This window comes from Siphateles boraxobius, unplaced genomic scaffold, assembly GCF_051911475.1.
Source record: "Siphateles boraxobius isolate OS27281-9 unplaced genomic scaffold, OSU_SipBor_1 20, whole genome shotgun sequence".
In the NCBI taxonomy this organism is placed as follows: Eukaryota; Metazoa; Chordata; class Actinopteri; order Cypriniformes; family Leuciscidae; genus Siphateles; species Siphateles boraxobius.
In genome coordinates, this window is record NW_027508811.1 from 9,365,274 (window position 1) to 9,391,343 (window position 26,070).

Here is a 26,070-nt window from a genome sequence, read left to right on the forward strand (position 1 = left end):
TTGACTGAATCCAAACACGTTTTGTCACCAAAGCCGGTATTGTCCACTGTCAAGGCATCGCGAGTTCATGTTATACTAGGGGTGGGAATCTCCAGGCACCTTACGATTCGATTACGACTCAGAGACCTGCGATTGTAAAAATATTATCAATGCATCTTTTTTGTGTGTGTGTGACTACTTGGTACTTTTAAAGCAAAGTATTTATAATGAGCCATAAAAAATTTACTTTCAATATATTTTATTAATAAAACAAATGGAAGTGATTTGGCAAGTCAACTGTAAGGTTATAATGTCCCAACATTGCAAAGAACCAACAGGAAAAAAAATGTTTGCCTGTACTAGCAGCATACATGTAGTAAATGAATAAACTACAGCATGTTCTGAATCTCTAACATGAAATAATAGACTTCTGTCCAACATCCTCCTGTTATGTGCAATGAGCAATATAATCCTTAAGACATAAAAAAAAAACATTTTGCTTTAGCAAAATCACAAACAGCTTCCATACCAAAAAAAAAAAAAAAATGGAATGCTGTACCAGCAGCTCTCATAAAAAAATAATGCTTGTGGACTTGCGCATATTCTGAATAATTAGTAACATACAAAGTTGCTCTTATACACAAATAAATAAAAAAGAGTCTAAGACTTATGACTTGAAATTGTTGCTGTATACCACAATCAAAAAAAAGAAAAGTCTGTTTTAGCGATTCAGCTCGCAGTATTCTGGTCAGGTGACAAAGGCTGTTAGTCACTTCGAAAAGATGCGTTAGCCAAGAGGAGTTTCGTCAAAGCTGACTAAAAGTGATCGAGGATGGATAATTTCAACGAACTTGATGAACCGTGATATCTAAAAGCTGAAACTTTTTCACGCAACATTGCTAAAGTTAGTGGTGAGGGAAAAGCTCCCTGTATTGCGTGTAATCACAACAATAAAGTTTGTCAGGCGTCTATGTCAGCTGAGGAGATTAACGTTTCAAAGATTAACCGAGTGTTTTATGTATCATAGCAATAACTTGGTTTTGTTTAACTCTGAAACATGAAATGTGGAGTTATCTGCTTTTGCCAAAAAAACGATTGTTGGAGATATCTGCTTTTGCAAAACAAAAAAAAACTTTATATATATATATATATATATATATATATATATACACACACAGGTCCTTTCATATATTTTAGATTCATTGCACACTAACTGAAATATTTCAGGTCTTTTATTGTTTTAATAGTGATGATTTTGGAATACAGCTCATGAAAACCCAAAATTCCCATCTCAAAAAATGAGCATATCATGAAAAGGTTCTCTAAACGAGCTATTAACCTAATCATATGAATCAACTAATTAACTCTAAACACCTGCAAAAGATTCCTGAGGCTTTTAAAAACTCCCAGCCTGTTTCATTACTCAAAACCGCAATCATGGGTAAGACTGCCGACCTGACTGCTGTCCAGAAGGCCATCATTGACATCCTCAAGCAAGAGGGTAAGACACAGAAAGAAATTTCTGAACAAAGGCTGTTCCCAGAGTGCTGTATCAAGGCACCTCAGTGGGAAGTCTGTGGGAAGGAAAAAGTGTGGCAAAAAACACTGCACAACGAGAAGAGGTGACCGGACCCTGAGGAACATTGTGGAGAAGGACCGATTTCAGACCTTGGGGGACCTGCGGAAGCAGTGGACTGAGTCTGGAGTAGAAACATCCAGAACCACCGTGCACAGGCGTGTGCAGGAAATGGGCTACTGGTGCCGCATTCCCCAGGTCAAGCCACTTTTGAACCAGAAACAGTGGCAGAAGCGCCTGACCTGGGCTACAGAGAAGCAGCACTGGACTTCAGGCATTTTGGCATTTCCTTCTCCCCAGTCTTCCTCCAGACTCTGGCACCTTGATTTCCAGATAGACATGCAAAATTTGCTTTCATTCGAAAAAAGTACTTTGGACCACTGAGCAACAGTCCAGTGCTGCTTAGTGTTTTTTTTACAGTGTGTTCAGGGGACAGGCAGCTAGCGGATAGTGTGAAATGTTTTGGCCTAAAAAACGTGTGACATCTCTTAGAGCACCTTTAATCAAAACAACCCAGCTGCAGTTTGATTGATATAACAAGATCGGAGTTATTTGATTTTGCAAATGAACTCTTCTGTTGTTAATGTCCCAATTTGGAGAGGGTGTGCAATTTTCAAAGTGTTTAATTAAACGTTCATATTATTTATTTTGGTTGCATTTGTGAGTTAATAAACGTAACTGGTTGTGTAAACTTGGCACATAATATCTAGATATCGATATAGCCCTGAATCGAATTGAATCGTAATTGTATTGCAGAATTTTTTGAGGTATCGGCATATATCGTATCGTTGGCTGGGAGAATCGATATCGTATCGTATCATGATGAACTGTCCGATTTACACCCCTATTCCTAATAAGACCTGTTCATCTGTATCAGTCTATACATTTTCATGTACATTTATTAATTTAGCAGAGGCTTTTATCTAAAGCAGGGGTGTCCCTGCCTCTGGAGGGCCACTGTCCTGCAAAGTTTAGCTACAACCCCAATTAAACACATCTGAATAGCTAATCAAGGTATTACTAGGAATACTAGAAACCTTTAAGGCTAGTTGGAGCTAAACTCGGCAGGACAGTTGCCCTCCAGGACCAAGTTTGGACACCCCTGCCCTGATCTAAAGCAACTTACAGATGGGGTATATAACAAGTGAGATACATATGTATGAATATAATATAAGGTGTAGCAGTAATTTCCTAAGCATTTGCATTTATCATCATTACAGGCTTTCATGGCTGAACTGGAGCAAGCAAAGAGCAGGTACGATTTACTGTTTGTGTATGCTTTTTTTATTATTTTTATTATTGTTTAGCCTTGTTTTCCAATGAAAATATCTATATATCCTTAAAACATGGCTTTAACTTGAAACAGGGCATTTACTTGAGATGCAGAATTGCATAAGATAAAACTTTTCAGATGACATTGTATTGACATTTACTTGTATTTAGCATTAACTTCACACAATTTTAGTGCATTAATACATTTGAAACAGCTTTGCGCACTCAACATTTGTTGACCATGAATTCACATTACCCGTTTAATTTCTAGCCTGAAAGAGAAAGAAACTAGAGTTTCAAATCTTGAAGAAGAGCTGACCCAACTCAAAAACACCATCGCCAATCAGGTGCCAGTTTCATTAGTAAATTTAACTTGTAGTGTGTAACACGTTTTGTTTATTTTTTTGTTTATTGTACTACCTTATTTGAACCAATCACATGTCCTCTTCAGGTGGATAACACAACAGAGAGGCAGCAACTGCAACTCAGGTACAAAGAGGATGCTTTCTTCTGCTTTACTAGTATAATTCAGTAGTGCTTAGATGATTTGAATGATTTTTATTTGTTTATTTTATCTCTTCTTTTGAATTAAAGCATAAAAGAAAAGGATGAGCAAATAGCAACTCTTCAGGGAGAACTCCAACAGGTTAAAGAAAAAAGTTCAGACCTCAACACAGTAAGTTTATCATATGCAACTTGCAGACCTCAAATAACAATTAAATTCAGTCTTAACCATTCATGCCGTTTTTTATTTATAGCTTGAAAACACAGAAATGCTGGAAAAGCTACAAAACAGGTATGCGTCATTTGTGATCCAAGTAACAGCTTCAAATTCATGTTTTTTTCACATTCTGTTAAGATTTAATGCCATGTGTCCTCTCTTTCCTGTTCTTGTAGTTTGAAAGAAAAAGAGTCTCAGGTGGTTTCGTTTGAAGAAGAGATAAGGCAGTATAAAGAACAGTACAACACTCAAGTTAGTGAGACTTTGCTGTTTAAAAAAATTATTCTGTTTTTTTAAAGCTAAAGTGTATAATTTTGTTCGTTTAAAGGGATCCTATTATGCTTTTTTATATTTTCAACTTTCTTTAGTGTGTAGTGTTTCTGTTTGAACAAGAAAAATCTCTGCAAAGTTACAAAGCACAAAGTCCAATTCAAAGAGAGTTATCCTCTATATCAGTAAGCACCAGTGTTGGGCATGTTACTTAAAAAAAGTAATTAGTTATAGTTACTAGTTACTTCTCACAAATAGTAACTGAGTTAGTAACTGAGTTACATCCTTATAAAAGTAACCTATTTCCAGAGATAATAACTATTGTTACTTAAAAAAAAAAAATCAAATAGGCCTATGTTAAATAACTTGGATGCCCCCAGTATTAAATAGGCTATGTTAAATGAATGAAATGGACACTTAATAGAATAAATTATTATTATTATAAAACATTGAACACTAATCCACACTATTTTAATGTTGCTGTGGGACAATGTGAGAGACACCTATTAAATTCAATATATTATTCTAAATATTATCATTACTATAGTAGAACAATAAAACATAATAGATGGTTTATACTTAATATCGCACAGACCACAACTGGCCAACAAATAAGTTTAAAAATAAATTATAAATTATAAACATTAAGAAATGTACCAAAAATGAATAAATAATTATAAAAATTATACATACTCTTTGTAGTGCATATTAAAATGCTAAAACTGTTACACAACTTGACAACTAGTAGACATACTGTAGCCTAAGTATTTTCTTAAGAAGTTCTCTCTCAATATAATACTGAACAATTTACCAAAATAATAATAATAATAAAATATAATATTTTGGCCGGGGGTTTATTTTTATAACCTACAGAGAACGTCATCAGAGGTTATTTAAGCCAAATTCTAGGCATGTTTGCCGCACGTGTTTACAACCGTCAAACAAAGATGTTTTCTGAGAATGTTCTCTGCAGGTTATTTTCGGGTTTTATATTATAACCTAAAACGTTGCAGATTATACCAATTGGCTATAGAGATTATTCTAATGCTGAAATTTGTAATTTATTTATAAACAAACTATATAATGCTCGGACACCCTCGGTCTCTCTTGCCCAACTGTTGAGCGCGCTCTCAGTCACACTCGTTCTCTCTCGCGCATTGTTGAGCGCACTCGCGGCGTTCGCTTCGCTTTTGTCCACACACACACACACACACACACACAGGGTGTCCGCGGGTCCTTAAAAAGTCTTAAATTAGATTTAAAAAATGTAAGGCCTTTAAAGTCTTGTTTTTACTTATGAAAGGTCTTAAATTTTCGATGGCAATTTGACTTAGACATATCTAAATGTTTTCCAAATTAAAGCTATCTAATTAGCGTACTTTTTTATTTATTATTCGTTCTTTGTGGATTTGCTCGTTCACGTGACATTTCGCGTCACATTCGCGCCAGCATTACGTCTGTCTCCTGCACGTGAAACAGCAGGAGAGAAGGATGAGAAAGCTGGTTAATTTCAGTTCAATTGTAAGTTCATTCTTTATGTGCGTAGTGGTGTGCGACGTGTATTGTCTATTATGATATTGTAATCATTGTTTTACTTTAACGTTAACTTTGTAGGCGACTAGCGCGCACTGCGAGCTGACATCTTATTGTCTCTCATGCTTGCTTTCACTGCGTGATGTGTCAGTGCAGTTTTATAGGTATGTTCCCTAATAGACGTATAAAGTTTTGGTATTTTATATATCATATGTTGCTATCATACAATATTACATCAGCAAGAGGGCTGTTTTCCGTGCACAATAGCAAATATGATATTTATTTAATATAACAGTTAAATTAACATTGTTACATTTTATAAACAATATTGTCAATATTGTTTGTTTTCCCTTTATTTCGCTGATGAGAATTTCAAAATGAAACCGTAGCAGAGTCTCAATGCAAAAGATTTCTTGACTGAAATCCGCGTTTTGAACGAATCATTTTAACGATTCAATGAATAATCACTTGCACTTCCTGAATGAATCAGCCGTTTGAACAAATCGGTTGAATGAATGACTCCCTGAGACAGTGATTTGCCGCCCCCTACTGGCGGGTTTAGTTTCACATTTAAAGTACCATTCAATTAAAATGTTACAATTAGAAATCAGTTCATATTTAAATATTGAATTAAGAATTGAATATATCATAGCTTTATTTATGCAATTGTAAATGGAGTGTAAATATATTAATGCCAGATCTGATGCTGCTTCTGTGTCTCCTCTGCACTGCAAAGATGGATTTTGATTTAATGATTTAATTTAACTGGTAACAGTGGTGTTGTGTTATTATTCTAATATAATTGAATTTGAATGTTAGAATTTGACATAAAAGGTGATGCATACCTCTAAGTAAAAAAAAAGTCCATATATGGGTGAAAATGCCCCTGGGACTCAATTTAAGGTTGCAAATATTGCCCTTTAATAAAAAAATTTAATTTCTTTCACTGCTGTGAACTGACAACTGTATAGAATATGAAAAATATGAATATCTTTGTGAGTCAGCTGTCAACAACAGGCCTAAACCAGCCATGGTACCAGTACACAAACACAATCAGTAAAATATCATCTAATTATCAACAACAAACCTTTGAAAATATTGAGACATTTTTGTCAATATTGCGCACCCCTAATGTAAGGTATTAATTTTGATTTCTTCAGGTCTTAAAAAGGTCTTAAAAAGCCTTAAATTTGACTTTAAAAAGTGTGCAGATACCCTGCTCACACCAGAGTAAAAACTTTGCAGGTCCTATGGTGGAGAGAGAGCCTACTCGGATGAAAACCGCTTCAGTGAGTTCAATTATAGTAACGCGGCTAACGCCACATTAATTTGTCAGTAACGGTAACTGCGTTGTAACGGGGCAACAGTAATTCGTTTGATTACTCGTTACTGGAAAAGATAATGCCTTTAGTAACGCCCGTTTATTTATAACGCCGTTATTCCCATCACTGGTAAGCCCTGTTTCTGAACCTGAAATACTTCTGAAACACGCTCGAAGCAGTGGTTCAATCACAGCACACTGGTCCAGCCGACCATTCAGAGCACATTTTGCTTTCGGAAGGAGGGGCTTCATAGAGACTAGAACTAAGCTAAGGCTACATCCTAAATCACGTACTTCCCTACTATATAGAAGGCGAAAAACAATATGTGACGAAAGAAGTACGTACGAATTCACAGTATTCATAAAAGGGTAGTCAAAGTACCCAGTACTTTCTACTTCTGGTGAGATTCTGTAGTGTGCATATGATGGACATATGAGGCCCATGAGGCCACGGGAGAGGATTTTTTAATGGCAGTGAAGCTGACCCTGGTAGGTCACATTGCATAGTCAACATGGTGAATGTAGTGCGTCCAGATTACATTCATAATACACGCATTCATACTGTATATAACATACTTTTTTAGCGGTCGCAAAGTAAGAACTTGCTCAAGAGAATGTGATTTCGGATGCAGCCAGAGCATTACAGGTGCTGTAACAATGTAAATTATTTTTTGAACATTCAAGCATAAAAACCTATTCTAGTAGACCCCAAAAATTTAAGGGCATAATAGGTCCCCTTTAAAAAAAACAAAAAATAACATGTTTTGGACCATTTCTATAAATGCACTCTTCATTTGCAGCTGGAAGACCGCACAGCCAAACTGGAGTCACTACATAAAAGGTACATATTCAGTACTACTGAAGGCCACTGCATCTTTGTTCCTGTCAGCCACCCACATTACTATCATTCTTTGTTGAGTGGTTTTTCGTGATGTTTTTCAGTCTATCTGAAAAAGAGAGCCTAGTGACATCACTACAACAGGAAGTGCAGCAGCTCAAGAAACTAAATCAGTCACAAGGCAAGAGTTGCGTAAGTACCCGAGACAATTGTGGACGTGTTATCTTGCATGTACACAGTGATTCATAAAAATATGCGTAGGCAACACACCATCATGTCAGCTGGGTAAATGGCATTGCTGTATAAAGCAGATTGTTGCAGAGCTCTTGCATTTCCATTTCAGGAGTGTTGACGTAAAGATACTATATAGGTTTTTCTGCGTGTGTAAAATGTGACCGGTACTACAGGTATCGAAAATGGTGACACCATATCAAGGATCAAGGAAGTGTTATTTTACGCTGCAGTTCTCAAATCTTACTTAAAATCTTTTCACATTGTTTCACTATTTGAAAGTTTCTTTTGGATTAGTCAGTGTTTAGTTGTGCTAAGAGTCTAATACCTAAGACAGAAAATAGAATGTCAAGTTTAAGACGTTTTGTGCTGTTAATGTAAATGGTGTGTTCAGTTGTCTCTGAGCATATAATGTCATTACAGGAGAGTTTGGAGGGCATGCTGAAATCTTTCCAGGCTGAGACCAAAGAAGTTCTTCACTCTCTTTTTCCACACATCAACATAGAGACAGCACAGGTGTCTTGGATTTCAGTTTTCTGGTTGTTTCATTTCTCAGTTTTGTTTTGGATTCACTTGTAATGTTGGCTTGTTTTTGAAATGCAAATACATGTAACATCAGTGCCTCTATACGTACACTACAAAAAGTTTGGGGTTGGAAAGAATTTTTTTAATGTTTTTGAAAGAAATCTCTTATGCTCACTAAGGCTGCATTTATTTAATCAAAAAACAGTCATATGTGAAATTTTATTACCATTTAAAATAAAGTTTTTCTATTTTAATATCTTTTAAAATGTAATCTATTCCTATGATGACAAATTAATTTTAAGCAGAATTACTACAGTCTTCAGTGTCACATGATCTTTCAGAAATAATTAAAATATTCTGATTTGGTGCACAAGAAGCGTTTCTTATCAATGTTGAAAACAGTTGTGTTGGTTAATATCTTTTGTGAAAACCATGATAATTTTTTTGTGTCAGCATTTATTTACATTAGAAATATTTTGTAATGTCTTTACTGTCACTTTTGAGCTATTAAATGCATTGTTGCTTAAAGAATTTCTTTCTAACCAAAAATCTTAGTCACCCCAAGTGGTAGTGTACTTGATCTTGTCATGAACATTAAATGGAGTCACTTTATTAATAAATGGATGTTAATAAATATATGTTCATCACTTCCTATATTCACATCCTTAAGTGCTGTCTAATCCTGAGTCTCTATTTTTTTTCCTTCAGACCAAATGGCTTCAGGACTTTGCTGTGAATGCACAAGAGGTGCTTAATCAGAAGCAACAGACCCAAGAATCCCAGCAAAGCACAGAGATGGAGGTGAGCATGCTGCAGTTTCTGGCCTTGTGCTTTTTATTATCTTAGTGTCTCTTCATCGCTCCCTAGTGGGCATGTAAGGCATATTTGTAGTTATTACAATGTTCTTTTATTATATAGGAGTTAATGGGGAAATTACAGGCAGCCCAGGAGAGTCAGTGCACACTACAGTCTGAGTGTGAACAGTACAGGAGCGTACTGGCTGAGACGGTGAGATTATACACTAATAATCCATTAAATTTTAATGGGAATGACATTGAGCCATATTTGTTTAATCTTATTCTGTAGGAGGGGATGCTGAAAACACTTCAGAAGAGCGTAGAGGAGGAGGAGACTGTGTGGAGGACCCAGATAATGGAGTCAGATGACAAACTGAAGATGGTGGGTTTATACACTAACACACACATTTCTGCAGACACATAGAAAGTGTTTTCTTTGATCATAGAAAATATCTTTTAGATTTGGTTATGAATTTGTTATCAAAGTTTTATTGGACAAGTTGTGTTTATGGATAACGTTTCAGTGGAAATTTGGAAGATCACTACCACCAAGGGACAGTGAGTGTGTGAAAGTTTCAATCTGTCATGTTGTGTTTTCATAGGCACTCAAGAAGGTGCAGGAATTAGAAGAGACAACACAGAGCTTGAGAGCGGCAAACCAGAGCACCCAACAGGTACAAATTTCATCAGTGGAAATTAGTTTTTGTACTGTAGGACACTGTATGAATACAAAAGATGAATATCTAAATCATATTAAGAAATCCAGGAGCGATACAGCCTATTAAATGTAAAAAGGGATTATTATCTTCAAAATTTTATGATTTAATTAAATGTGAGCACTGCACTTTTCAAAATAACATTGCGTCGCTGTTGCACATTTTACAGGCTCGCGGCTTAAGTGCAGTTCACAATCAGTTAATACCACACATTAATGCAAACCGATTTCTTATGATCTACTGTTGATGACTTATGACATTGTTCACATTGTAATATGTTGAAGATGGTTGTAAGAGTGCATTTTTTATCTCCCTCATCTGTTTGAATGAGCAGTAATTTAGTGAAGTTTAGACATTTAAAATAGCCTCAGTGTATTTCAGGCTTGTTTATAATTAAGTCCAGCATCATGCATAAAATCTTCTTTATCCTGGTTATTATTGGTATTTTGGATACACACAAACTAAATCTGTAATTTAATTCAACATAAACTCTTGTAGCTTCTGGGCCACCCTATTCGATATAACGACTAAGAAGTTTTTTTTTAACACATTTAGCATATAGATTTAACTAGTATTAGCACAATAATGTGTCTTTTTAAAAAAACTCATTATTATTGTATCAGCAAAATCTAATATCAGTAATTTGTATGTATTATTATATTGGTACATAAACCAATATCATTACCAAAAAAAAGTATTTTAAAACTGCAGTTACCTTTTTTTGAAAAGCAGCTTTAAGTCCTTCTAGGATTACATGATACTGAGATGCATGATTTATTTTGAGATGTATCGGTTTGTTCTGGATGGACATACAGTATTATTTTATTTGTGCAGGTAAATTTGATATGAAAAACACTGCAGATACCCTGCATTTATACTCAAAACAAGCTAATGTTTCGTTTTGTTACTTCAGTAGTTTGAACCAATAAAGAATTACATTTATGACAGTTCTCAATATTTCTCATTGAATCTGTTCCCATCTTTCCATGTTTTTTCCCTGAGTGCAGCTGGAGGAGAAAGTGATGCTGCTTGAGGCCCAGGTGGAGAAACAGCTGCAGTCAGCTTCCACTGACAGCCAGAGCCAATCTGAAGAGAGGACGCACGTGAGCGCACACTCCTGCCTAAAGGCCTATTCACTAAAACACAATATGAGATACAAAAGTCATCTTAGTCATTCAATCCATTATAAATGTCTTATAAATAAGAGTTTGATGGCTTGATCTACATGGTGTAATTTCATCTGACGTTGTGAATAGGTCTTGAGCTTCTGATACGTAACACATGACTTGCTTGTGGCTCGTTCTGGTCTGCCATTTAACAGTTGGTTTGTTTGTTTTCAGTTGAAGCAGGTTTTAGCAGAATCTGAAAGACAGCTGAGTGTGGCCATGATGGAGGCACAGAAACAGAGGGAGGAACTTTCACAGGTTGGTTTCCTTTGAAATCCAAACATTTGTTAAGGGTTTACACCCATTATCCTGTGTTTACTCACAATCCTGTGCCAGACATGAGGCTTTGCCAAAGAAAAAAGCTGTTGGTTTTGTTGAGTGACAGCCTCCTTTTCCAGGTCAGGCAGCAACTGAGTGACGTGACAAAGCGAGCTCAGGGAGTGGCGGAGAATGGGCAGCCTGAAGCAGAGGAGTGTCAGGTTAGGGTGTGACGCAGAAAGGCACCCTGCATCTCACTTGGCAGCATTAGATAGATTATTTAGCACTATGGCTGTGTCTCAAAGCGAAGCAATGGATACAGAAGTAGTCTTTCAAAAAATGGTTGCTGACAAAAAATGGCTCCTTCAGAAATCATTTTAATATGCTTATTTGATACTCAGTTATTATCAGTGTTTGAAACAGTTGTGCTGATGAATATTTTTGGAACCTGTGGTACTTTTTTTCAGGATTTATTGATCCAAAAGTTAAAAAGAACAGCATTTATTCAAAATAGAAATATTTTCTAATAATATAAATCTTTACTTTACATTTTTATCAATTTAACGCATCCCTGCTGAATAAAAGTATTAGTAAAAAAAAGCTTTTGAACGGTAATGTATATTGTTACAAAAGATTTTTATTTTAAATAAATGCTGTTCTTTTTTAACTTTTTATTCTTCAAAGAATCCTAAAAAAGTATCACAGGTTATAAACAAATATTAAGCAGCACAATTGTTTCAAACATTAGATAATAAATCAGCATATCAGAAAGATTTCTGAAGGATAGTGTGACACTGGAGACTGGAGTAATGATGCTGAAAATTCAGCTTCACAGATTCACAAATTCTGCATCACAGAAATAAATTATATTTTAAAGTATATTAAAATAAAAAAACATTATTTTAAATTGTAATAATATTTCACAATACTGTTTTTACTGTATATTTGATTAAATAAATGCAGGCTTCATGAGCATAAGAGACTTCTTTCAAAAACATAAAAAAAAGTAATGTTTCCAAACTTTTGACCGGATACACTATTGTTATTATTTACAAAAAAAGTCAGTGTTACAATGTCTCAAATTTGGTCATATTGTTTAAATTACTTGACCATATATTATTTTTATTTTTGAGGATAATTTCCCCCTATACTAGAGGCTATAATTATGTACCATACACATCTTTTTTTCCCTATCCAGTGCTGCCAATGAGGAGACGTTTTTCTCATAACTCTAACCGCTCATATTTCTGCATTTTTGTTTCAGCGGCTTCTGTTAACCTAGGTGCCTGTTTTCACCTCTGAATATCTCATCCACTTTTGGGTTTTCTCTCACACTCACCATTTTAACCACTAACATGTCTTTCGATTTGAAACGCGCACTTCTTTTTTTTTTATGCTTGTATTTTGAATGCAGTGCAACTAATGCAGCTCTTGTGTTGGATGGCATGGAAAGGTTTTTCAGTAGCTCTCATTGCTGATGTGGTACCGCTTTGTTGGCTTGGTCAGGTCCAGGCTCAGCTGGAACAGACATTGGAAAAACTGCAGGGTGAACAGACTCTAAACCAGCAGCTCTCTGCAGAAGTGGAGCAGGTACAGCAGTGTCCATGACCTTGTTTCTTGATTTTTAAAGCCCATTATTCATTAAACTCTTTAATTCCATCCTTTTTAGGCTCAGGAGGCCCTCAAAAGACAGCTTCAGAGCCATCTAGAACAGATGAAGGCAGCTGAAGACACTGCCGCCATGGGTGATGTTGTTCAGCTGAAGGTACATTTTGACTAAATGATAAACTGTATGATCGTTTTTTGTGCCTATGTTCACAAGTTCTAGAGTTTGATGTTGCATGTGAAATCACTCTCAAAGGGTGGAACGATTTAGTACTTTTTTTTTAATGTAGTCTTTAATGCTGACATGACAATGATGCTTGTGACTTGTTGTTTTAGGAGTGTCTAGAGAAGGAGCGAAAGATGACCAAAGATTTGGGCCAGGCAGCCACCAAACTCCAGCAGCTGCTGAGAAACAGTCAGGACCAACTTGCCAAAGAGAAAGAGAAAGTCAGAAACCTGCAGGATCAGTTGCAAGACAAGGTAAAAACATTATACAATATCTCCCAAAAGTGAGTTCATCCCTCACATTTCAGCAAACATTTTAGTATATCTTCTCAAGGGAAAATGCTATAGAAATGAAACTATATATTTTAGAGTAGTCAATATGCTGCTTGTATAGCCGTATATATTTACTGACCTCTGAAAATAAATCAACAAACAGCCATTATTTTCAAAATAGCTGGCAACAAATGTGAGTACACCCTAAAGTGAACATATCTAAACTGTGTCCAAAGTGTTAATATTTTGTGTCAGCACCATTGTTATCTAGCCTTAATCCTCCTGGCCATGGAATTCACCAGAGCTTCACAGGTTGTTGCTGGGATCCTCTTCCACTCCTCCATAATGACATCATGCAGCTGCTGGATGTTAGACACATGGCGCTTCTCCACCTTCCATTTGAGGATGCCCCACAGGTGCTCAATAGGGTTTAGGTCTGAAGACATACTTGGCCACTCCACCTTCAGCTTCCTCAGCAAGGCAGTTGTCTTCTTGGCGGTGTGTTTGGGGTCGTTGTCATGCCGTTCGGCCCAGTTTCTGAAGGGAGGTTTCAGAATGTCACAGTACATATTGGAATCCATGTTTCCCTCAATGAAGCTCAGCTCCCCAGTACCAGCAGCACTCATATTCCGGAAAATACACGGATAAAGTGACCCGGGTTCGTTTGATTTTGGTTCATTCACACTGCCAGTGATTTTTCAGAATCAGAGTGCGTTCACACACAACCCATAAAATTTCCTTAAAGACACGTGACATCGATGTGACATGTAATGTGTCAGCAGCGTCTATAGTTTGCTTATGAGCTGCGATCTCTCTTGAGAAACCACGCTTGTGCATTTTTTTTTCTTTGATTCAATCATAAACTAGCGCATTACGTACCGTTTCACTAGCCTGCTTTCACTTCAGCGTCATCATTACGACACGGCATTCATTACGGCTTTTGTTCACACAGAGCGCGTTCCTGGACTGATCCCGGCAATGTTACTAGGTCCCTGACCCGGCATCGATCCCAGGATCAATCCCGGGTCGTGTTTGCGTTCACACAGAAGGCGTTCTGGCAATTTCCCGGGATCAACGCGCTGTGTGAAAGGGGCTTTAGAGAGTTCTTTGCCATGAGGTGCCATGTTGAACATCCAGTGGTCCTTATGAGAGAATTGTACTCAAAGCACAAATTTTTATTTTAATCTTGCTCTAATACAAGATACACCAATTTGTATGGTCCTGTCAAGCAGATGAAAACATGAACATGTTGAATAGGACATTTGCATGGCTCTGCATGGTTAAAACGACGTACAGCTATTATCACTTAGGGTGTACTCACTTTTGTTGCCAGCTATTTTGACAATAATTGCTGTATGTTGAGTTATTTTCAGAGGACAGTAAATGTATACTGCTATACAAGCAGCACATTGACTACTCTAAAATATATCCGTTTAATTTCTATAGTATTGTCCCTTGAGAAGATATACTAAAATGTTTGCTAAAATGTGAGGGGTGTACTCACTTTTGTGAGATACTGTACATAAGTTTATATAGTAGCATGAATAGCTGCATGTCTGTTAATGTTGTTTGTGCTTTGATTTCCAGGAGGGTGATGGAGAGCTGAAGCAAGGCACTTCTGTTTGAGGTGGAAAACAAAACGTTTTGCCAAAAATTGCCTTAAGATGACCAAAATGAAGCATTCCTGAAATTTTTTTTCACTTTTTTTTCCCTTGGTCTATAGTCTTGGTAGAAATTGTTGAGAAATGTAACTAGTGCAAAGAAAATTAGGTGTGCTGGAACTATTTTCACTTTACATTCCAGCTTAAACCTTCTGACCATGTCAGAAATGATTCCTCAACTGCCTTATTATATTCTTAGTGTTCTTGCATCTCCTCCTGATGTCAGTGTTAAAAGGGAAACTGTATGTACGTTATTCGTACATCAACTAGTGCAATTAATTACTTGTAAGTGAATGAGTATGCATAATCGTATGGTACATGGGAACAGCATTTGGAATGCCCTCTCTGTAGCTGGCTTCAACACCACTGTATAAGTTTGATGATTAATAAATAAACAGCAATATGGCTTTCAATGTTTCAAAAAGGCTGATCCTTTCTGCAAAGATTTATCTGGATTTAGAATTCAAAAAATACTTTGGAAAAACATTTTATAATGTCCAACATGACAAACTGTATAAAAGTTTTTGGTACCTCTTGTATAAAATTACGAGTTAAGACACATTCAAAGTTTTTGAAAATCACATGATTTTATTTAAGTACACACTGCTGCTAAGGATGGGTGACATCTTATAGTGCACTTTTGAGAGCGGTAACTCAACATGAAGCTGCGGGAATCTCCAGTTGGGACGCCGCCAGGTTGCTTCGAGGAGGAAGACTCCGTCCTACAACGACGTCCACACCGCCCGCGGCTATGTGCGCATGCCCTCCGCCGAGGACACCGTCGCTGTGCACCTGTGCCCGTACTTTTCGTCTCTGGGCACGGATCTCAGCCTGCAGTCCAAGCCTTGCAAGTTCACAGCTCATCTGGCTGACAAGGCCTATGCTTCTGCAGGCGAAGCGGCATCCGCTCTGCATTTCATGGCAGTATTGCCAGGTGTTTCAGGCAAAGCTTCTGTGGTCCCTGGATGGCTGCGTCGTGGACGCGGACGTCGTGAAAGACCTGCGTGCGGCAACAGACTTCGCGCTCATGTTTACAAAGCGTTCCGCCCAGGCCATTGGTCGCTCCATGGTCGTCCTTAACAGGCACCTGTGGTTAACCCTAACTGACCTAAAGGACGAAGACCGCGAGACGCTCCTAAATGCTCCAATCACTTACTGCGGCCTCTTTGGTGACGCCGTGGAGTCAGTTACTGAGCGTTTCTCTGAGGCGCAAAAGCGTTTGAAGGCTATCAGTCACTTGATGCCCCGTTCCATCCCTCGTAGAGGTCTTGCTCTTCATGACCTCGCCCCCGGTCAAAGAACGGCTAAGCAGTCCGCTGTGGCTCCCAGTCCCGAGCCCGGATCTTCTCCGTAGGCAGTGGCCGGGACCGTGAAAAAAATGACAGAAGAAAGAAGTGTCACAGACCAGGGAGTGCGCGCCGTCGCCGTAACCCCACACTAACACAGTAGCATAATTAGGGTCTCTAACAAAGTTCTCAATGCTTCGGTTTGCAGGTAGTGTACAAACAGTTTAATAAGAAGATGCTTTATAAAGAGTACACTTCGCGTATACAAGCAGGAGCCATCTTTGGAAAACAGTCTCGACCAGTTGAACCACGAACGCCGTGCTACGTGCTGGTTGATAGTCACAGTTCAGCTCACGTAGCACGGCGTTTGTGGTTCGACTGGTCGAGACTGTGATGGCTCCTAATCTGTGGTTAAACTAAAACTAACGTTAAAACTGGGTACATTCGATTATCATGAAAATGCATCCCAGAGAACGGTCAACTCTGTACCCATGTGTTATTTAGCCCTAGGTTCATTTTTGTCCGGAGTTGTCCTTTAAGTACGCCAGGATTTCCTAACAGATGACTTTGAGGAAGACACAATTGAAACAAATAGCAGATTGTTGTATGAACCTCATAAAATGATCTGTATTAGATTAGGCAGACACAGGACTACAACTTACCAATTTTTATTATTTTTAATCTTCATTCCATAGGTATTACCCATCTTTATATATGCTTTAGTTTAAGGTATGAGATCTGAACCAGTTTGTGGCCTTCACATTCCTTTACAAACAAGTTGAAACAAGAAGCCGAGTTCTTGTTACCTCAAGACGATGTGGGTTAAGTAAACTCAGGAATGTATCTGATACAAAATAATAACACCGTAAGTAGGTCTTACAAGTAGTTCTTCTCAAAGATTACTTAGACCTTATGACCAATGAAAACTTTGATGTTGTCTCTGTCACCTGTTAGTCACAGTCTTCACTACATGTCCCATCATCCTCTGTGGCACACACCCGAACCTACTTCACAATTACCCGCACCTGCCAGCGATCATCATCACTCACCATGTTCAGCTGTTGTCACCTTGTCTTGCTATTTCATCTGTGTATTTACTGTAAGTTCCTCATGGTTTTCTGCTCACTGTCGGTTCTCGTCAACACTGAGTTGTAATTTTGGATGTTTCTGTTTATATTAAATTCCTGTTGTCACTTCATCTTGTCGTCTGAGTCTGCTTTGACGTGCCTCACACAGCCAAAAGTGTGACAGAAGAACCGACCAAAAGGAAAACAGAATGGTTGTTCTTCTCACCCCTTCTGATCCTGTCTCTCGACTGGTGACCACCTTCCAGGAGGGCCGCCAGATCGAGGAATATGTCGCGAGTTCCTGGAGATTTCTGAAAGGGTAAGCTGGGCAGATGACATCCCAAAAAAATTATTTTGGTGCGGATTGGACACGCATCTGTACAAGCAAGCTCCAGCGGCATCAATCCCAAGCACGTTTGCCCAATATCTGGACCACGTGCTATTGTTGAGCGGACCAGCGGTTCACCCTTCACTGTGGGTTAGGCTGATGGTGACATCGCCAGTCAACCACCATCACCAGCCATCTTCCTCTGCACATATTTTTAGAGTCAGAAACCTGATTAGTTCTAAAAAACAGTTTACTATATTATCTATTAAAAATCCATCACAGCCCTCAGCCTGGATGGCTGCCGCCAAGTCAGTGCCTGTTCCTGTCCCTAGACCTGGATTCTGGTCTCCACCTCCAACCTCCACGACCAGGACTCCAGCTCGGCCCGTTGATCCATCAGCTCAATCTTGGCTCCTACCTATCTCATCTCCACCATGGCCCATCAGTCCACCAGCTCCGCTGTCTTCCCTCGTCTCCCCGGCTCCGCCTCGGTCATTCGTCGGCCTGCCCTCGCCTCTGGACTACACTCCTCTGGCTTCGTTAGGCTCCTCACTCCCTCCAGCTCCACCATGGTCCTCTGTCGCTCCGGCTCCACTGCAGCCTTCTGAATCCCCGCCTGCGTCTCGGTCGCCAGAGCCATCGGCATCGCCATGTCCCTCGAGATCCTCATTATCGCCTTGGCCCGTTGGCTCTCTGGCTCTCTCTCGTCGGTTCTTCCACCTGCTCCACCTCCATCAGTCGGCCCCCTGGAGTCGCCAGCCCTGCCTCCACCATGGCTCCTCCCTCCGCCTGCTCCGCCCTGGCCGTCTGCACAGCCTGCTCCACCCTGGCCTCCTGCACAACCTTCTCTGACCTGCTCTGCCTGTACCATCCTGGAGTCTTCAGACCCTGCCGACCCTCCAGAGGATGTCTCAGGATGCCCGCCCACCCTCCCCGGTTGCACTGTATACGGCGCGAGGACGCGCCTATCGGGAGGGGGGAGTACTGTCACGGTCACCTGTTAGTCACCGTCTTCACTACATGTCCCATCATCCTCTCCGGCTCACACCTGCACCTATTTCACAATTACCCGCACCTGCCAGCGATTATCATCACTCACCATGACCTATTTCATCTGTGTATTTAAGTTCCTCATGGTTCTCTGTTCACTGTCGGTTCTCGTCAACACTGAGTTGTAGTTTTGATAGTTTCTGTTTATATTAAATTCCTGTTGTCACTTCATCCTGTTGTCTGAGACTGCTTTGACGTAGAGGTCTGCACTCCCGCGGGGGACCCGCGGGTCCCGACGCAAAACAGTGCGGCTCGGGACAAATTTTTAAAGGTCATTGCGGGAGCGGGCGGGATGATGAGGTGCACTTGCGGGTGCGGGCGGGAGGGATGATACGCTGCACTCCCGCAAATTAAATATGAGTATAAAGTAAAATATATAAATGATTAAAGTAGCGTACATAATTTGTAGTTGTGAGGGAGATTCTGATTGGCAGCAATAAAAACGTTTTAAGCAGCCTAAACTTGTGAATGTTGTCGGGTAGGGCGGGGCCTAATCTCACGCACACTTGTTTAGAGACAATTCCTTTCCCGCTGCTCCGAGTTCGAATTCGAAAGCTAGTTCAAGTTCAAAATAGACAGCATGGACGAGGAACAGAGCGCCTCTAGTGCTTCAGATAAAGTACTGTTGTGAATATTATGCTGTTCGTAATATGGGACCAATAAATGTTACCAAGTATTGGTAAGGAATTTTGTGTGCACGCATTTTTTTCCTCAAGACCTTTCGTCAGACAGAAAGTGCGGGCGGGAGCGGGACATTATATCACAGATGCGGGCGGGAGCGGTACTAAAAATGACAAATCTTTGCGGGAGCGGGCGGGAGCGGGACTGAACACTGCGGGAGCGGGCGGGAGCGGGACTGAACACTGCGGGAGCGGGCGGGAGCGGGTCTGAAAATTGTGTCCCGCGCAGACCTCTACTTTGACGTGCCTCACGCAGCCAAAAGCGTGACAGATGTAAGGTGTAAGACTGGAAAATTTTAAGAATGTAGGAGAAGCCTACTCTCTGAGAGAACAAAGGAAATTACCATTTGGACCCCCTCATGCCCACCATTCGAGACGCAAATCTCACTTCAGAATCATTCTAATTTACATCTCTTTCCCTCGACCCCCACTCGTGGTGAGATCTCCCAAACACACACAAGCATCTAAATGGTTTAATGTGAATAATTATCGAGTTTTATACATGTTTGGTATTACTTTGAAATGTCTCAGTGCGACTGGTAGAAATGTCTCATTCCCAAAGAAGTAAACCAAAAGGTAATAAAGTTCTTAAGAAGTTTAGAAATATCTTCCACACTGGAGGGTGTGTCTTTGAGTTAACACCTTCTGACCATTTGATTTGACCATCTGAATGCAAATTTTCCACTGCTAGCAAATTGCAGGTAAATTTCCACTGTGGACGATGTTTAGATTTGAAATGAGGTCTGGGTATATAATGAAATGCAGCGAGAGCTCGGGGATCTCTTTTCTGTATCCAGATCAGCCCGTGATGTCGAGAGCCGAGTCTCTCTGCATCACGTATTTCTTGTCGGGTATTTTCCTCTTGGTTCTAGAGCATTTGATGTTTACCATTGATTATCTTTGAATTGATTATGAAATTGTAATGCTACATTTACCTGACATAAATTGTTATATTGATTATTCTAATTGACTTTGACATTATTTTCATTCGACACTGTAAAAAAAATCTGTAGAAATTACAGTATTACTGGCAGCTGCTTGCCAGTAACTTACTGTAGATTTAAATTGATGTATATTTACTGGCAACAGTTTGTTCAAAGTTAAATGAACTTAAACATTAACAAATCTTTATCTTTACAGAATAAAACTAAAATAACAGCCTCATGCAAAGCATTCTGGGAACCAAAATCTGAAGGGAAAAAAAAACAGAAAAAGGTTGATGAAAATTTCTGGTTCCCAGAATGCTTTGCATTAGATTGTTATTTTTTTTATTCTGTAAAGACAAAGACTTGTTAATGTTTAATGTTCATTTAACTTTGAACAAACTGTTGCCAGTAAATATACATCAATTTAAATCTACAGTAAGTTACTGGCAAACAGCTGCATAACTACAGCAATTTTTTTAACGTGAAGAGTTTAAAAAGAATAGTAAAACATTCGCTCACATTTAATGATACACGGATATCATTAAAACCCTTTTCATTTATGGAGTCAGATGAAATAACGAGTTAATACATATGAGAAATGTATTGCATTTAAACAATTCCTTTGCCATGAGAAAAGACAGTAACATGCAGAGACCTGTGCTGGTCGGATGCCAGACTTTGGGCCGATCGAGCGCGACAAAGGCATTGCCTAATAATTTCTGTTCTCTACAAATTATTCTCTATAAAATCATTACAATAAATAAATATAGGAAAATCAGCCAATAGAAATGACTTTTCCGCCCAGTTTCGCCAACATGCCAATAATATATTATTGTTATTAACTAAAAAAATAAATGTATACACCATCACCTGTTTCCGTCACTAGTTCTTTCAGATTAGGTTTCAGTAAATAAATATTTTATTTAGTTCACTAATCAATGAGAGACCATGAAAATCACAAGCAGGTATTAGCAGAATGCAGTTTCATATAGTTATAGATTGAGTTTAGTAGGCTATCACACTGTAGCACATGTAGCCTACGGGTTTGAACAGATGCAATTCAAATAATTGCATTGCATTAATGAGAGCCATTTTTTTTATATATATATACTGTATATATAGGCCTATTCATTTAATATACACAATTAATTACAAAATGATTGTGTTGGGATATATCCTACTGTCATCCTGTTATTTATATTTTGTATTTGTGATAAAGTCAGAAGAAAGAGATATGTTTATGACACATGAAAGATTTCAGTTGAGTCAGATGCAGTTTGGAGGTGGAGACTGAACAAAACGCCCTTATAAGGAAGACAGTGTATTTCAGGCTCGTTCATAATTAAAAGTCCAGCATCATGCACAAAATCTTCTTTATCCTGGTTATTATTGGTATTTTGGTTACACAAAAAGTAAATCTTTTGAATTGAATTCAACAAACTCTTGTAGTTTCCAAGCCACCCTGTTAGATATAAAGACTTTTTTAAAGAACTTTTTTAGCACAATAATGTTTGGTGTCTTGAGTATTTTAAAACTGCAGTTACCCTTTTTTGATAAGCAGCATTAAGTCCTAATAGGATTACATGATACTGAGATGCATGATTTATTTTGAGATGTATCGGTTTGTTCTGGATGGACATACAGTATTATTTTATTGGTGGAGGTAAATTTGATTTGAAAAACACTGCAGATACCCTGCATTTATAAGCTAATGTTTGGTTTTATGTTACTTCAGTAATTTGAAGCAAGTGTATATTAAAAATTACATTTATGACAGCTCTCAATATTTCTCATTGAATCTGTTCCCTTATCTTTCCATGTTTTTTCCCTGAGTGCAGCTCAGGAGTCAGATGGAGTCAGATTATGGAGCATTTATGGAGTCAGATGAAATAACGAGTTAATACATATGAGAAATGTATTGCATTTAAACAATTCCTTTGCCATGAGAAAAGACAGTAACATGCAGAGACCTGTGCTGGTCGGATGCCAGACTTTGGGCCGATCGAGCGCGACTTACAAAGGCATTGCCTAATAATTTCTGTTCTCTACAAATTATTCTCTATAAAATCATTACAATAAATAAATATAGGAAAATCAGCCAATAGAAATGACTTTTCCACCCAGTTTCGCCAACATGCCAATAATATATTATTGTTATTAACTAAAAAAATAAATGTATACACCATCACCTGTTTCCGTCACTAGTTCTTTCAGATTAGGTTTCAGTAAATAAATATTTTATTTAGTTCACTAATCAATGAGAGACCATGAAAATCACAAGCAGGTATTTGGTTTTATGTTACTTCAGTAATTTGAAGCAAGTGTATATTAAAAATTACATTTATGACAGCTCTCAATATTTCTCATTGAATCTGTTCCCTTATCTTTCCATGTTTTTTCCCTGAGTGCAGCTGGAGGAGAAAGTGATGCTGCTTGAGGCCCAGGTGGAGAAACAGCTGCAGTCAGCTTCCACTGACAGCCAGAGCCAATCTGCAGAGAGGACGCACGTGAGCGCACACTCCTGCCTAAAGGCCTATTCACTAAAACACAATATGAGATACAAAAGTCATCTTAGTCATTCAATCCATTATAAATGTCTTATAAATAAGAGTTTGATGGCTTGATCTACATGGTGTAATTTCATCTGACGTTGTGAATAGGTCTTGAGCTTCTGATACGTAACACATGACTTGCTTGTGGCTCGTTCTGGTCTGCCATTTAACAGTTGGTTTGTTTGTTTTCAGTTGAAGCAGGTTTTAGCAGAATCTGAAAGACAGCTGAGTGTGGCCATGATGGAGGCACAGAAACAGAGGGAGGAACTTTCACAGGTTGGTTTCCTTTGAAATCCAAACATTTGTTAAGGGTTTACACCCATTATCTTTTGTTTACTCACAATCCTGTGCCAGACACGAGGTTTTGCCAAAGAAAAAAGCTGTTGATTTTGAAGCAAATTAGCTCTAAAGAAATATTAATAATCAATCATAACTTGTTATAATTGATTATGAATATTTGGATCAGTTAATAGAATTAACTTAATGTAGTAAAATGAATATTACAATCAATCCACCTGTTCATCCCATAAACACTCAGTGTTAATTGTTTATCAATTCTAAGTAATGTTCATTTCCGGGGGAGGGAAATGACTTTCTTACTGTACAGTACTTAGAGCTTGTAGTCAAAATCTAAATCATAAAATACACCTTGTTGCAAGCAGAGAATCAGAACCAAATACATATTGTGCACACATATTATTAACTAAATCACAAACATAACTAAACCAAACATACATACATACATACATAGGTAAAATGGTGAGTGACAGAATGAAACCGGAAGCAGGAAATGGAACTATGGAAAAAGATCCATTTAACTATGAAAAGAACCATAAGCTTATCATTTTCAGAGCACATCATTAAATGTATACTTGCATGGCCTTTGCAGTGAAACATTTTGTGAAGATCCTGAAGAAGGATTTTTGATGGTCTCATGAGTCTCAATCGATTTCTTCGGCGTTGACTGAAGAAATGGTGATGAACTTTTGTGGTTGGTTTGAGACTGTTCCCATGGCTGGAGTGCAGATTGTGGTCTGCCGGCCCTGTGCCGGAGAGGACATGCAGAGCAAACAGGAGAAGGGAGGAAGTTGGAAGAGTTGATGATGGGAGTTGTGATGGACTTCTTCTGCATTGAATGAAAACGTTGTGACAAACTCCTGAGGTTGTCCTTGATTCTGTTGTGGTTGAGAGAGTCCTCTCTCTCCTGAATGAGCACATGGATGGTTGTGAGTTAAGGCCTGCTGCCGTGGGGTCTGCAGGACAGCAACCCGAACATACAAGACAGGGCCAAGAGAGAGAAGGGCTTGTGTAGAGGCCATTTAAAGCCCGAGAAAGGTCCCACCTTTCAGGGTTGGCTCAACCATTAGGAAAGGGGGGATTTCTAAGCAGGAGATTCCTCTGTTGGGAGGATTTATGACGCTATCTCAAGTGTGGTTAGACATATACCTTGCCGTTTGTGTCCATTTATACTCAGATAGATATAACAAACACACACTACATTCTAAGAGAAGGTGATGTACACTAAAGTGTGAGTCATTAAATGAGGATTAATTAGATAGGAGACACGATACAGGTGGGGTTACATTGACCGTTGGTTGTATAATAAAATACATACTGTAGTATCAAAGACATAATAGTACACAAGACAATAAATCATTCACAGTGTCCTGGGGTGGATGTTCATTTATAGATCCGTTCGTCCATAAATTGATGCAAAATCTGTTTTAAGGACTGTGTGTCTTTTCTATGGCCTCTGCTTTTTCTACATGACCACATTTTTAACAGCAATAAAACCAACTTATCTGATCGTAGTCATGGTAACCAAGACCCTTCTTGCGCTTGTTGGGGGGATAGGACTGTAGATCCCAGAGTGATCTCGGTATTCGGAAAGTTCGGTATTTTACACTTAAAGCCCTGTTTTAAGATCGGTTCTGATGAAATAGAACGGTTAAGATTGAAATTTGGACACATGCTGCTGGCCTGAGAATTTTCGGTTTCTGTGAATAATAGACACTCCAGCCCAGTTGGTGGCGATAATACACCTTTGAATGTTTGGATAGTGCATAAGACTAAGACTACATCTACATACTAAGACTGCATAAGACTACAGAAAGAATACAAACAACCCCATTTCGGTTTCCGGCGGCGGAGTAATACCGTACCTCACAGAACATCCAATACAAGTCAATGGAGTTGGACAAAAACTACGATAAAACCTGTTGGAAAGTATCTTTTGCAGCGATTCTGGGGTGCTACCACAGAAACCGAAAATTCTCGGGCCAGCAGCATGTGTCCAAATTTCAATCTTAACCGTTCTATTTCATCAGAACCGATCTTAAAACAGGGCTTTAAGTTTAAAATACCAAACTTGTCCTTTAAAGATTATTTGTTAAATATAAAAAATACTTGTGTCGGATTTGTCTCAGTCGTTATAGTTTTGTTAAGAGCTTCTTTTTCCAGGTCAGGCAGCAACTGAGTGACGTGACAAAGCGAGCTCAGGGATTGGCGGAGAATGGGCAGCCTGAAGCAGAGGAGTGTCAGGTTAGGGTGTGACGCAGAAAGGCACCCTGCATCTCACTTGGCAGCATTAGATAGATTATTTAGCACTATGGCTGTGTCTCAAAGCGAAGCAATGCATACAGAAGTATCGCTCAAAAAATGGTTGCTGACAAAAAATGATTTGCAGACTACATTTTGAGACAGTCTGTATTAATTGCCAAATATATATATATACACACACATACATACAGCACCATTTAAATTTTGGATAATTACTATTTTTAATGATTTTGAAAGAAGTCTCATCAAGCCTGCATTTATTTGATCAAAAATACATGGATACAGTAATATTGTGAAATATTATTACAATTTAAAATATTATTTATGTGATGCAAAGCTGAATTTTCATCAGCAATTACTCCAGTCATTGTTACATGATCCTTCAGAAATCATTTTAAAAAGCCCATTATTCAATAAACTCTTTAATTCCATCCTTTTTAGGCTCAGGAGGCCCTCAAAAGACAGCTTCAGAGCCATCTAGAACAGATGAAGGCAGCTGAAGACACTGCCGCCATGGGTGATGTTGTTCAGCTGAAGGTACATTTTGACTAGATAAACAGTATGATCATTTTTTTGTGCCTTTTTTATGTTCACAAGTTCTAGAGTTTGATGTTGCATGTGAAATCACTCTCAAAGGATGGAACGATTAAGTACT

At 38.6% G+C, this 26,070-nt stretch overlaps 1 protein-coding gene and 1 long non-coding RNA gene across 5 annotated transcripts in view; both read left to right on the plus strand.

The window, feature by feature from the left end:
• rrbp1a (ribosome binding protein 1a) overlaps positions 1-15,391 on the plus strand; it is a 30,422-nt gene extending 15,031 nt beyond the window's left edge. For 3 of the 4 annotated variants that reach the window (XM_077236603.1, XM_077236604.1, XM_077236606.1), the window contains 20 exons: positions 2,776-2,810; positions 3,099-3,174; positions 3,279-3,316; positions 3,422-3,503; positions 3,586-3,623; positions 3,725-3,800; positions 7,473-7,513; positions 7,615-7,702; positions 8,165-8,257; positions 8,975-9,067; positions 9,185-9,274; positions 9,353-9,445; positions 9,666-9,737; positions 10,787-10,882; positions 11,120-11,203; positions 11,344-11,424; positions 12,710-12,793; positions 12,873-12,968; positions 13,145-13,288; positions 14,894-15,391. In XM_077236603.1, coding sequence (XP_077092718.1) covers positions 2,776-2,810; positions 3,099-3,174; positions 3,279-3,316; positions 3,422-3,503; positions 3,586-3,623; positions 3,725-3,800; positions 7,473-7,513; positions 7,615-7,702; positions 8,165-8,257; positions 8,975-9,067; positions 9,185-9,274; positions 9,353-9,445; positions 9,666-9,737; positions 10,787-10,882; positions 11,120-11,203; positions 11,344-11,424; positions 12,710-12,793; positions 12,873-12,968; positions 13,145-13,288; positions 14,894-14,932 — 1,539 coding nt within the window. In that variant the 3' untranslated portion in view covers positions 14,933-15,391. The remainder of the gene's footprint in view (positions 1-2,775; positions 2,811-3,098; positions 3,175-3,278; positions 3,317-3,421; positions 3,504-3,585; positions 3,624-3,724; positions 3,801-7,472; positions 7,514-7,614; positions 7,703-8,164; positions 8,258-8,974; positions 9,068-9,184; positions 9,275-9,352; positions 9,446-9,665; positions 9,738-10,786; positions 10,883-11,119; positions 11,204-11,343; positions 11,425-12,709; positions 12,794-12,872; positions 12,969-13,144; positions 13,289-14,893) is intronic. The other variant, XM_077236605.1, reaches the window with a different exon arrangement.
• Positions 15,392-22,662: 7,271 nt separating this feature from the next.
• On the plus strand, positions 22,663-25,967 carry LOC143745363 (uncharacterized). Its single transcript, XR_013205981.1, has 3 exons — positions 22,663-22,811; positions 23,049-23,132; positions 25,857-25,967. It is a non-coding gene; the product is annotated as an uncharacterized LOC143745363 (long non-coding RNA).
• Positions 25,968-26,070: the final 103 nt, after the last annotated feature.